We start from the raw sequence: 12,872 nt of genomic DNA, 5'->3' as shown, positions 1-12,872 counted from the left end.
TTAAACTCAATTCATGGAACAGGGTAAGATTAAAAGTGATCAGATGCATTCTCTACATGCACATTCGTTGGATCATCTAAATTAAATCTAAAGCCGTAGATGGGTTAGTGGGTTCTTTTCTTTTCGGGTTCTCTTTGGATCTCATCCATACGTAACAACATACACGTGAAGTTACCATTTTACCCCTTGGAAGTGGGATAGTTAACGCTCAAAGATTAGCAGGCTTTGTGCATGTCTATCTGTAAGAAGCTGATGACACAAAAAACCAAGCAAGAAAAAACATAACAAGTAAAAAAATGGATCAAATCCTCAAAACTCTCCCATCCCCTTTCCTAAATTCAAAGCAATATGAAAATACCATCAAAACACTACTCAACAAAAACCTTATTTTCCTCCACTTACTTTGCTTTTTTCCCAATTAAAATAATACCATTAATTGTTAATCATTAAAATGGTACTATAAATATAGTGAACCCAACTCACACGTACGTACCTCTGCTCTGCCTGCATCTTTTCAGATCACAAACAAAAAGAAGACCCATCCATCTTCACTTTCAGAAGATCTAAATATGGATGAGGGAATGTCAGATTTTGGTCTCAAACTTAGCCCAACCAAAGGTGGACCACCATCTCCTGCTCCTGCTCCTGCTCCTGCTCCTGCTGGTGCTGGTGCTGGTGCTGGTGGCGCTGGCGCTGGTGCAAAGTGTGGTCGGTGGAACCCCACCAACGAACAAGTCAAGGTGTTGACCGACTTGTTTAGGTCAGGTTTACGAACCCCAACCACTGACCAGATTCAAAACATATCCTCTCAGTTGAGCTTTTATGGCAAGATCGAGAGCAAGAATGTTTTTTACTGGTTTCAGAACCATAAAGCAAGAGAAAGACAGAAACGTCGTCGTGTTTATGTTGAAAATCTTGATCAAAACGATCATCATTTTAATGTTTCAAAACAACGTAAGTCCTTCGTTCATTAACATCCATCATTTTATGTTCTTTTTTCTTTTATTATCAAGATCTCTCTATAATAACATGTTTTTGTTGATCTTTATATAGATTTTGCAGAGGTATTGGAGTCGGGGAGGGTGATCGAGACGTTGCAGCTCTTCCCGGTGAACTCACTCACCTTCTCTGATCAACCAGAGAAGGTGAGAGCGTACACCAATGACGAATGCAAAGAAAACGCGTCGCCTTTTATGTATACGTGTGCAACGGAAATGGAAAACCATTATCAACATCGACATCCTTCGCTAGATCTGCGTTTAAGTTTCATGTGAAAGAAACATGTAAGAAGCTGTTGATCATTGGAAAATCCTTGAACAAATGACACAAATGATCGTATGCGTTCATTCGAATGATATTTTGCTAGTTTTTAGCTTGTAAGTCGATGGATCTACTAGTAGGTGCAAAAATATAAGTTGTAACATCCCGAAATTATATTGGTATGTAGCTAGGTAGGGTTCTAATGTGCTTGGTTGACTTTATTTTCAAACATTTGGCTTCTTTGCAAACTACCGTCTTACGTATTCAAACGAATGAAATTCGTTGTCCGTTAGGCGTTGCACGTCTAACTGATGATATTCAAAGCTACAAGAACGTACAATACGATTGAATTCACTATAAATGTTGGTAAAGTTCGGTGTCTACGCATAGATATCGGCCTTGTGAAATACATAAATTATTAAAGGGTTCTTTGGTTCGTATTTTTATTCCCCCAGTTAACCTGAAATGAAAATTTGGACTATAAGTGATTACTATTTTTGGATGCACCCAAGATGGCTTGTTGGGCTTCAAGAATGCAATACAAGCCCAATTGCTTCACCTTATGAGGCCCAAATATGTATATGAGTTGCATCCCGAGTCGCTACAAATAATTTTTCAATGTGTTATCGATGTTGTGGTTGCCTCGTCGCCTGATGTATGCCCCGATCGATAGAAGTTTTGGATCGGTTGACAAAAGTATAATTTCGTAAAAACCTAATTAACATGGTCCAAAAAGAGTACAGACCAGTCATAATCGGGCATAATAAAGACCAAACACCGACCCGTGGTTTGGTCCAGTCCGAGAAAGAAAACTCTGCGTGGTCTGTTTGAGAAAATAGAAAAAGGGGAAAGAAATTAATGGATTTTAAAAACACAATCCAGTCCGTAACTAGTTTTAGTTTTTCGTATGTATGTTAATAAGCACGATGGTTAGAAAACTCGGTTCATGTCTTTATAGAACATGTACAACATCCCATATCCATTAAGCCATACTTAAGTCAATAGAACTGCAGTAAAAGCACCGTTTCTCATTGATCTCAACATCACACAACCAGTTAATGCTCGTTATACAATTGATCACCTAAAATCTTCTGATACAACAAATGCAGTACAACTATAGCAGTATTCATCAAGAACATTTGTAAGCTATAAAAGATTGCCCAGGCTGCAAAAAACTGATAATTCAACAGAGATTTGCATCCAAAATAAGGGTTTTGGATTCTGAAATCTCTCTCTCAATCTTTATCATCATCGTCGTCGTCATCAGGCTGAACAGATTGCTCAAAGTCGGCCTCCATAATCACTCCATCCATAACATGTATTACCATCTCCCCCTTCCTCAAATCTACTCGTTTTGATCTAACCCTGTTAACAATAATCATTTCGTCTCCATCTTTAGATATATCTAGCTTAAGTCCTGATAAAGAATCGCAATTTATCTCTTCGCCGTATGGTACAGATTCTGAAAGAATTTTCCATGGCACAACTGTGAACCCCAGTACACGCGAAAGTATTGCATATGTATCATTTGCCTTCTCCCCAACCAAACTATCATTTATCCTTAACCTTAAATCGCGCTCAAAAGCGGTTTTTGAAGGGATAAATATCGTAAATGAGAGATCTTGAGGCAACATTTCAATCATCATCTCACCAAATTTTCCTATCCTCTCGCTATTCTCAGGAAGTTTGTTGATTTTCTTGAGTATGATGGCATTGCCGGCACCGTTGCTAAATGATGCGTCTGGAAGTCTAAGAACCGATAGGATCAAAACCAAAAAGCAAGAAATAGAAACAATTGCAACAAGAAACACGATTGGACTCCTAGGAGATCGACCTCGTCTCATTTTCAAAACAAATGATCTTCGGCCACGAGATCTTAATTATATGCCTACCCGATTCACTAAAAGCTTTGCTTGGATAGAAGCGAATTGCTGGAGCCCAAATATAGAAACAACACTTCAGTGAGGAATTTCGTCGAACATGTTCTAAGCAATCAAACCATCAATGATAGCGACAAACCCACGACGGAATTTGTGATCTTTGACAGAATCAAAACAGGCCCATATAAAGAGACAATTGATTAGCAGATTAGACCATATGAAAACAACAATAAAAGAAAATTCTAACTAAAAAAAATAGAAAATTCAGGATTGAGAGGTTTACCTCAAAAAGATTGTCAAACAGTTCATCACCTGGAGAAAGAACAAGCTTTCATAGTTCCATGTATGGAGAGAAGTTGCAAAGTAACAAATGAATTTTAGGGTTTTATTGAATTTCGATGTTGGAAGTAAACCAGAAGAGAAAAGAGAGAACAGACGCTACTTTTACCGTTTTCTTGTTCGTACGACTCCATCACCTTGGAAAGCCATTGACTTCCCACGAGGCTCTGCAAGATCGTGAATCTCAATGCCACGAGAGTTGAGACTGAAAAGGTGGAGGGCTTTTCATAAAGACTTGGGCTTGTGATATTGATCCTTCAAGCCCGATTATGGATTTTGTATGTCGACTCTCATAATTTAACCAATTTATTGATTTAGACAAAATGTATGAAATAGTAACCTATTTTTATAAATAAAAAAAATATAACATTTTATTTTCACTTTTTCTTATTATAACAATGTACTTTCAAAAATTTACCCGTTATAGCTTTGCTTAACTTTTTAAATTAAATATACCAATTATACCAGGTTTCTGTCGTCTCATCATGCATGTAGGCTGTCCACATGCTGACATGATATTTCTTATTATAATATTATACTTTTAAAATTACTTTATTATAACATCACCAATTTCTATTACAACATTGTATCTTCAATTTTAATATTTTTATTATTTAAACATTATAAATTTAATCAAATATGTTTACTAAAAAATTATAATAAATATTAATTTAGATTGTAATATCGTTTTTTACATGTTATAGAAAGCAAAAGACACTTAAATCGATAATTTTTTTAGCATTAACATATATGTAATAATATATCAAACATTACATGAAATTTAATCTTTTTTACTATCATATAAGTTTTTTATCAAATTAAATATTATATATTTTTAAATAAAAAATATTCTCTCTTAAAACTCTGCAAACAAATCAAAGTAGCTAACACATACAAGCATCACCAATACAATTTAATATTATAATTTTTTATAAACATATTTGATGAAATTTATAATATTTAAATGATAACAGAATTAAAATTAAAAGTACAATGTTATAATAGAAATTGGTGATGTTATTAATAAAGTAATTTTGAAAATACAATGATATAATAAGAAATGACATGTCAGGACTATCGTATATGAGGACAGCCTACGTAGACGATGAGGTGACAAAGAAACCTGGCATAATGGATAAATTTAATTTAAAAGGTTACTCAATGATATAACGGGTAAATTTTTGAATATACGGGTAAATTTTTGAAAATACGATGCTCTAATAAAAAATATTTTAAAAGTAAATTGTTGTAATACGAAAAACTGAAAGTAGAATATTACAATAAAGAAATTTGTAAAAATATGTTGCTATTTCGTGATTTTTCTCTTTTAATTTTTTCTGAAATTATTTAATTTTAATTTATTAAAACGTTTTAATATTCTTTATGATAATCTTTTTATTTTTGTTTCATCCAATGGGTTAATTATTAAAGGGTATTTGTTTTTTATTTCAAGTTGAAATTACCATTTACGGGGTTGTTTATTTACCTTTTAATAGTTCCATCAAGAGACAACATTTAAGTCGTTAAACGGTGAATTTTGTTTGATAAATCAAAATCTATCTCTTAATGGTTCTAAAATCCTCTGAATAGTTTTATATTCTAGGTCTCCCTTTAACCATTCAGCACCCTAATTTCAGTGTAAACAGTTACCAAACAATTATATTTCATGTTTTACTATATCATGAGAGTCTCTTAATCATTCTGACCACTTAATTATTCTGGCACAAATCATTGACAACTGTCAAAAAGCCCCTACCTCTTGTCTGTATTAAGTTATCTATAATCTATACTATATTACAAAGCATTTGACAAAAACTCTTAAAAACCACTTTTTATGCGTAAAAGTACTGTTTATAAATACATATTACTTAAAACTCAAGATTACAAGTAGACTGTGCGTAAGTATAACTTATTAAAACTCCATATCTGAATTCGTGTAACTAACTGCAGATAAACATAATCAAATACAAGATAAACATCTTATTTTAAATATAAAAAATCTAAAATATAATTAGGATAATCATTGAATTCTAACAGAATACTTAATTATTATCTTCACAAAATTTATAAGATTATATATACTATATTATAAAGCATTTGACAAAAACTCTTAAAAACCACTTTTTATGCGTAAAATACTGTTTATTAATGCATATTACTTAAAACTCAAGATTACAAGTAGATTGTGCGTAAGTACAACTTATTAAAGCTCCATATCTGAATTCGTGTAACTAACTGCAGATAAACATAATCAAATACAAGATAAACATCTTATTTTAAATATAAAAAATCTAAAATATAATTARGATAATCATTGAGTTCTAACAGAATACTTAATTATTATCTTTATAAAAGTTATATTATTAAACCAAAAATAAATTATTTCATTATTAAACTTAAATTAAATTATAATAGAAAAAATAAATTAAAGAAATTACATAAAAATGAGAACTTTTAAAATTTATCTATACTATATTATAAAGCATTTGATAAAAACTCTTAAAAATCACTTTTTATGCGTAAAATACAATTTATTAATGCATATTACTTAAAACTCAAGATTGCAAGTAGATTGTGCATAGGTACAACTTATTAAAGCTCCATATCTGAATTCGTGTAACTAACTGCAGATAAACATAATCAAATACATGATAAACATCTCATCTATACTATATTATAAAGCATTTGAGAAAAACTCTTAAAAATATTTTTATGCATGAAGTACCGTATATTGATGCATATTACTTAAAATTCAAAATTACAAGTAAATTATGCATAAGTACAACTTATTAAAGCTCCATGTTTGAATTCACGTAACTAGCTGCGGATAAACATAACCAATTAGAAGATAAACATCTTATTTTAAAATATAGAAAATCTAAAATATAATTAGGATAATTATCGAGTTTAACAAAATAATTAATTATTATCTTTATAAGAAAATTATATTATTAAACCAAATATAAATTACTTCGTTATTAAACCTATAAATTATAATAAAAAAATTTGAATTAAAAAATTACAAAAAATAGAAATTCTAAATAGTTAATTTGATACTAATGTCGATATATTTTTATCAAATTTATATTTTATTTAAAAATAAAAACATTATCGTTTTTTCAAAATCATATAAGACCATATTATAACATCGAATGAGATAAAAAAATAAAATGAAATATTAAAATCAAGATGTATCTCGCTGCACTGTACGAGTATCCTTCTAGTTTTAAATATAAAAAATCTAAAATATAATTAAGATAATCATTGAGTTCTACATAATACTTAATTATTATCTTTATAAAATGTTATATTATTAAACCAAAAATAAATTATTTTGTTATTAACCTTAAATTAAATTATAATAAAAAAATAAATTAAAGAAATTACATAAATAATGAGAACTTTTAAATAGTTTATTTGATATTAACATTGATATATTTTTTTCAAATTTTTATAATATCTTCAAATTTATATTTTATTCAAAAATAAAATCATTATTGTTTTCTTAAAAACAAATAAAATCGTATTATAACATCGACAGAAACAAATAAAATAGAACATTAAAATCGAGATGTGACTCGCTGCATTGTACAAGCACTCTTCTAGTATATTATAAAACATTTGACAAAAACTCTTAAAAACCATTTTTTATGTATGAAGTATTGTTTATTGATGCATATTACTTAAAATTCAAGATTACAAGTAAATTGTGCATAAGTACAACTTATTAAAACTCTATGTTTGAATTTGTATAACTAACTGTGGATAAAAATAATCAAATAGAGGATAAACATCTCATTTTAAAATATAAAAAATCTAAAATATAATTAGGATAATTATTGAGTTCTAACAGAATACTTAATTATTTTTTTTTAAATACATTATTAAACCTAAATTAAGTTACTTCGTTACGTTAAATTATATTATATTAAAAATTTTGAATTTAAAAAATATACAAACAAGAACTTTTAAATAGTTAACTTGATACTAATATTAATATGTTTTTTGTAAATTTTATATTATATTTTCATGTTTATATTTTATTCAAAAATAAAAACATTATCATTTTCTAAAAAACACATAAAATTGTATTATATCGACATGAGTAAAAAATAAAATGAAACATTGAAATAAAAATATGTCTCGATACATTGTACGAATACTTTTCTAGTGTTTATTAAATGCATATTCATGAAAACGAATATTATTCATCAGAAAATTCACTTATAATTTAATATAAAAAGGTACATGACCACTAAGAGCATGAAAGTGACATTTTGTGAATTTTTGTTTTAAAAGTAGATGAAATATTCTAAATTAAAAATGAATTTTTAGGAAAAATAAAAGATTTTTTTTATCCTTTTTATGGATTATTTAAATGAAAGAAGTAATATTTTATAAATAATATCGAATATTTTAATAATATAATTAATATTGTAATATTTAAAATGAAAAAATTATTGGACATAATCATAATTTTTTTCTTTTTAAAATTTTGACTTTTGATTTTTCATTTTCGAGAGAATTTATTGGAGATGCTCTTTAAAATTTATTTTTGATCATTGTGGTTTGTAATTCCTTTCGATTTTTGTCCCTAAGACTTAGGAGTCATTTACCAAACACTTACTCTGTAAGTGTTTATCAGTAAAATTTAACACTATTATTTACTTACCGAGTAAGATTTTAGTTCACCAAAACGACATCGTATGCAACAATTTACCCGGTAAACGCTTACCGTGGTAAGAGTCGTCGTCCTCACTTACCGGGTAAGACTCGTTGTCCTTGTCTTGCTCTTACCGTGTAAGATTCTTGGTCTTTACATATTCATCTAGTACGATAACGTGACTTGGTAAGCATTTACCCGGGTAAGTGTTTGGTAAACGGCCCCTAACTCTTTTAAAAAAGGTCATTTAAGTTAAGGGTAATTTTGTCTTTTTAGTTTTTTTTTAAATTATTTTAAACAAATTTCTTAGGTACAAACGTATACAACCACCACATCCACCCGGACCACCCCCATGCTTTTCTTCTCCAAGATACCACTGTCGACTCACTGACTTCCCTCGCCTCTCCTTTTCCGGTGCACCATCAAGAAATCCAAATCATTTTCAGAAGCTTGAACCTTGTAATCCATTTTCAAAAGCTTGAAATCATTTCCATAAACGTAGAACTGAAACCAAAATCAAACCCATCTTCAAAAACTTTAAACCCAGACCCAGACCATTTCCAAAAACTTGAAAATCGAAACCAATTTTTATCTCATCTATCAAGAGCATTTTGTATCATGGATTCAAAAATAAAACATAAATAAAGTGCATACACATTTCAGGTTTAAAGCTTTTGAATGAGGTTAAGTGTTATGGGTAGATCAAATGGAAAGACCATATAAAATCGAACCTTTTGAATAAATATGAATAAAATACAAAATCCACATTATCAATGCCCAACCACTGCTTCCCAACTGAACAAAATGGAAATGGAAATGGAAAATCGGATGTATATTAAAATCGAATCTATCAATGTAAATCGTAATAAAAGCCATCAATGTAGACCGAAACCAAAACTTTTAATCAAAGTAAAATGAAAAACCTAAAATCAACATAAAAAATGAATAGTACCAGACGGTTGTTTGTGGAAGATAAGTTTAAGATGTTGATGGTGGTTAACGTCGATGGATTCAACGTCCCCATGACGGTTACACCCCATGATGGCATAGGCACGTGCATGTGGTCACTAAAGGGAAAGGGGAAGCGTTTGTTGCCGTAGGGGAATCGGGGGATGGGAATTGGATGAGATCCACATCCATCAGTCCTCGAGATATTGTCCTTATGGTTTCTTCCTCGTCATATCATCAGATCAATCAGTCCTCGAGAGCTTTGTTCTCTGTGGTTTGGTCCTTGGAGTAGAATGAGAACGTCGCCAGAGGGAAGGGAGGGTCATCGTCGACCAACGAGGTTATGTGGTGAGAGTAGGGGTGAGGGAGGGGGGGGGGGAGAGTAGCGGGAAGGTTGAACACCGACAATAAAAAACAAACACAAATTCAAGAACAGGGTTGAACATTGAGATCGGAGTATCGGAGTGGTTGTTCTGAGGGTCTTCAATCTCCGATGTGTTTGATATCTAATATATCTAATATTATATATTTTTTAAATTATTACTAGTAAAAATTTTAAAATGTAAATAGACAAAATTACCCATACTTAACGACACTTTTCTAACGTTATTTGCTTCAGGGACGAAAAAGGAAACCACTATTTTGACGGTTCAAGATAATTAATTTATAACTTTTAATTAAAAAAAAGTAGTCAATATATGATGATAAAACGAGAGAAGATAAAAGGGATTATATTTAATCACAAGTTAAATTACAAAAGAGACGTCGTTTTATAGATAAACTAGCAACAACAACAACACCACAGTATTTCACAAACAGACAAACAACCATGACATCAACAACATTGTCCCGAAACGTACTGCATGAACTCTGGGTCCAATTCAAGTGCCGCCATTGTTTCCGGCGAAAGCACCACCTCCAAATCCACGCTTCCACCACCTTCTTTCCCAGGGAACGCCGATATCTTACCATCAAACTTGTTCGCCCTTCCACTCCTCACCGCAACGGGTTTTCCCCACCCAAAATCATTATCAAACATTGGAAACCTCGGCGAACTGCCCATCGTCAGCATCGCTCCATCGAAGTTCCCCAACGGAAAACACCGTGGGTCCTGCTCCCAACTATGCACAGCACGACGGACCATCGTATCGTCGTGGGATAGTACGTTTTTGTTCAGCTGCTCGGCGCACCACTTAAGATCATGTGACAACACGTCGCCGGCGGTCGCGTATGTTGGAATGCTCTGAATTGCGTTGCCGAAATAAAGAGTTTCGAGCTTTGGTTCCAGCCGGTGCCGGCAGTTCACCGCCATCCTAAATGTCGTCGTTTTCGAATTCGGGAACTTCCTTGCACGTGTCACTCCCCGCCATAGCAACGCACAGAGCGATTGGAAGGAAGAAATCTCCCGTGCCGGTTCGGTTTTTGTAACGACGGCGTTTCTTATCCAATTACCGATTAAAGTCGTCACCTTCTCGTCGGAGAGTTTGATAGGATCATTACTCTGCTTTCCCATTACTTCGGCGGCGTTAATTTCTCCGTTCCCGTAACAACTGAATTTTTTCCGATTGTTAGTCCTGTCTTTCAATTTCAAAATCGATTCTCTGCTAAAACTAAAAACCCTCTCGCTCAACGGCGCGTACTCGTCAAACGTCACTTTCAGTCCATCGGCGGGAACTCTCAGAACCGCCGGCGAAATCAACACTGATTCACGGGTGAAAAACGGTTGTTTCGAGATCAAATTTGCTCCTCTACAAACCTCAGCGAAAGTATTAATGAAGTTCCATAAGGAAGTCCCATCAACCACCGCGTGATTCACGGAAAATCCAATAAAAACACCATCGTCGAGCTCCGTCACCTGAACCGCCAAAATTGGATTAAAATGGCCGTCGTAGCTCACCATCCTGTCAAAGGAGAAAAACCCCTTTACAGAATCGGGAACATGAGTTGGGGAAATAACATCATTCACAGTAAGATGAGTTGCACTGGCATGAACAAACTGAGCTCCGGCGTCGTTACAGGTGATATAGACGTAGCCATTGGCGTCAGTGATGAGACGACCGGCAAGAGGTGGGAAATGAGCAAGAGCTCGAGAAAGGCCTTGTTGGAGAAGTAAAAGAAGATCTGTAATGGCGATGGAAGGTCTTGGGAAGAGGTTACCCTTCTGGATATAGTGGCAAGAAAGCATAGGGAGGTCGGAGGCCGAGAGTTTCAGATCAGAAAGGGTGGACTTTGTGGCCGGAAAAACAGTTGATTTAGAGATGATCTGAGTTGCAGAGAACTCCATAACGGATTCACAAGGCATGGTTGTCAGTTATGTATGTGTGTGTGTGTGTGGGTGTAGAGAGATGAGTGTGAGGATAATTGGGAGGAGGTGGAAGGGTATAAATAGGTGGATGGGGTTCATGAACGTGGTGGTGGTGGTGCCATTAACAAAGTTGATTCTGGTTGGAGTTGACTAATTAAGAACGAAGCAGAAAACTGAAATCCGACTGGCTCTCACGTGCCCCTCAACATATCTTCATTTCTTATCATAAATCCCCCTTTCAAACAACTTGACAAAATTATTATATTTGTGTATAGATAAAGTTATCTGTATAAATTAATTTATTTGTATAGATCGAAAATATTTTAGTTTTATAGGATTTTTTTCATAGATGAAATAAGTGTTTTTTTTTAAATTAATATTTATAACAATTTATAAAACATGATATATAAAATAATTTAGATCGAGTTGCAACATGAAATCAAATTTATATGAACAAATCTTTTTTAAAATAAAAAATTAAAAGCAAATAAAATTATCTCGAAGGAATTAATGGAAGATTTGTTGTTTGAGAAATCAAGGTCAAACATTTACATTTGATTTGGTTTGACGAATTTTATGTTCAAACCTTTTTGTGATCCAATGTTACATAACTGCAAAAAGGTTTTAAGTATTAAAAAATGGGTCGTAGAATTATGAGGATGTTGGGAACCAAGGAAGGCAAGGGGCAAGAAAGTGCGGCGGCCAGCGACGGCACGCGCATCCAAATGATCGGGAGCGCCGGAACCAAGAGGTCTTCAACGGTCAAATAGGGATTCTTGGAGTGGACCCCCTTTTTGTTTCTATTTTTAGAAATTCATTTGTCATGAAATATAAAAGTTATAATTTCATTTTCAAAATTCCAGAAAATGTCATCTGTTATTTTTTAATTATAGCAGAAAAACGTCTGTGCGTTCTTTTTATTTCCAACAGATAATATTATTATAAATAAATAAAAAATAATTTCCCTGAAATTAATTATTAGTAAAGAAGTGGGATTAATTAAAGGAAAAATCGGGGAAGATTTGGTTTGGGTCGAAAGTTCGGATCTGGATCTTCCTTGGGCCACTCATTGCCCCGTGTCCTTGTCACCCCATTCTGAAACCTTCATATCCAACCCTTTATCCCCATTCACTTCAATATATAAAAACACGTGTTTTTATCTCATACAAATCTCAAATCTGTTTTATAGATTGTTTTGGTTGATTATTAATTAAATTTTTTTATACATAAAGTTATCTGTATAGATTTTGGAATTTTTGTGAAAAATAAGTTAGATTATTTTTTAAGTACATATTTGAAAGGATATAAGTTAGTTTATTGAAACATTGATTCAAGTAGTTTATGAAGACTTTTTGGTCAATTTTTTCAATTATAACCCTCGTAAATCTTAATTATTATTTACTATTATTAATTATATATATATTAATTGTTAATAAATAAAAATAAAAATTAGTTATTATTAATATTAATTAATACT

The 12,872-nt window shown here is 32.3% G+C and overlaps 3 protein-coding genes across 7 annotated transcripts; 1 reads left to right on the top strand and 2 right to left on the bottom strand.

Annotated features, from left to right (window-relative positions):
* Positions 1-569: 569 nt before the first annotated feature.
* LOC112521797 (WUSCHEL-related homeobox 5-like) lies at positions 570-1,377 on the top strand. Its single transcript, XM_025130788.1, has 2 exons — positions 570-954; positions 1,054-1,377. The coding sequence occupies exons 1-2, from the start codon at positions 570-572 to the stop codon at positions 1,272-1,274; spliced, it is 606 nt and encodes a 201-aa protein (XP_024986556.1). The 3' UTR covers positions 1,275-1,377.
* Positions 1,378-2,269: 892 nt separating this feature from the next.
* Positions 2,270-3,671, bottom strand: LOC112521335. 5 transcript variants are annotated; one of them, XM_025130160.1, is made up of 3 exons: positions 3,589-3,663; positions 3,424-3,452; positions 2,270-3,298 (listed from the first exon to the last, which is right to left on the bottom strand). In XM_025130160.1, the coding sequence occupies exon 3, from the start codon at positions 3,102-3,104 to the stop codon at positions 2,496-2,498; it is 609 nt and encodes a 202-aa protein (XP_024985928.1). In that variant the 5' UTR covers positions 3,105-3,298; positions 3,424-3,452; positions 3,589-3,663; the 3' UTR covers positions 2,270-2,495. The 5 variants fall into 5 exon arrangements, with proteins under 5 accessions (XP_024985928.1, XP_024985910.1, XP_024985919.1 ...); XM_025130142.1 differs by having other exon boundaries at positions 3,424-3,468; positions 3,583-3,654; XM_025130151.1 differs by having other exon boundaries at positions 3,424-3,468; positions 3,589-3,651.
* A 6,133-nt stretch (positions 3,672-9,804) lies between these two features.
* On the bottom strand, positions 9,805-11,437 carry LOC112512805 (uncharacterized acetyltransferase At3g50280-like). Its single transcript, XM_025118948.1, has one exon. It carries the CDS (start codon positions 11,390-11,392, stop codon positions 9,926-9,928), a length of 1,467 nt encoding a protein of 488 aa, XP_024974716.1. The 5' UTR covers positions 11,393-11,437; the 3' UTR covers positions 9,805-9,925.
* Between the last annotated feature and the right edge of the window lie 1,435 nt (positions 11,438-12,872).

This window comes from Cynara cardunculus, assembly GCF_001531365.2.
Source record: "Cynara cardunculus var. scolymus isolate 2C chromosome LG 1, CcrdV1, whole genome shotgun sequence".
In the NCBI taxonomy this organism is placed as follows: Eukaryota; Viridiplantae; Streptophyta; class Magnoliopsida; order Asterales; family Asteraceae; genus Cynara; species Cynara cardunculus.
The sequence above is the reverse complement of the archived record's forward strand: the minus strand, read 5'-3'. Positions and strand labels throughout refer to the sequence as shown.

Bases quoted from the DNA above. Each gene is read 5' to 3' on its own strand.
- LOC112521797 (XM_025130788.1), top strand. From the start codon at position 570: ATGGATGAGGGAATGTCAGATTTTGGTCTCAAACTTAGCCCAACCAAA. The intron at 955-1,053 runs GTAAGTCCTTCG...ATCTTTATATAG, and splicing joins TTTTAATGTTTCAAAACAAC to ATTTTGCAGAGGTATTGGAG.
- LOC112521335 (XM_025130134.1), bottom strand. From the start codon at position 3,104: ATGAGACGAGGTCGATCTCCTAGGAGTCCAATCGTGTTTCTTGTTGCA.
- LOC112512805 (XM_025118948.1), bottom strand. From the start codon at position 11,392: ATGCCTTGTGAATCCGTTATGGAGTTCTCTGCAACTCAGATCATCTCT.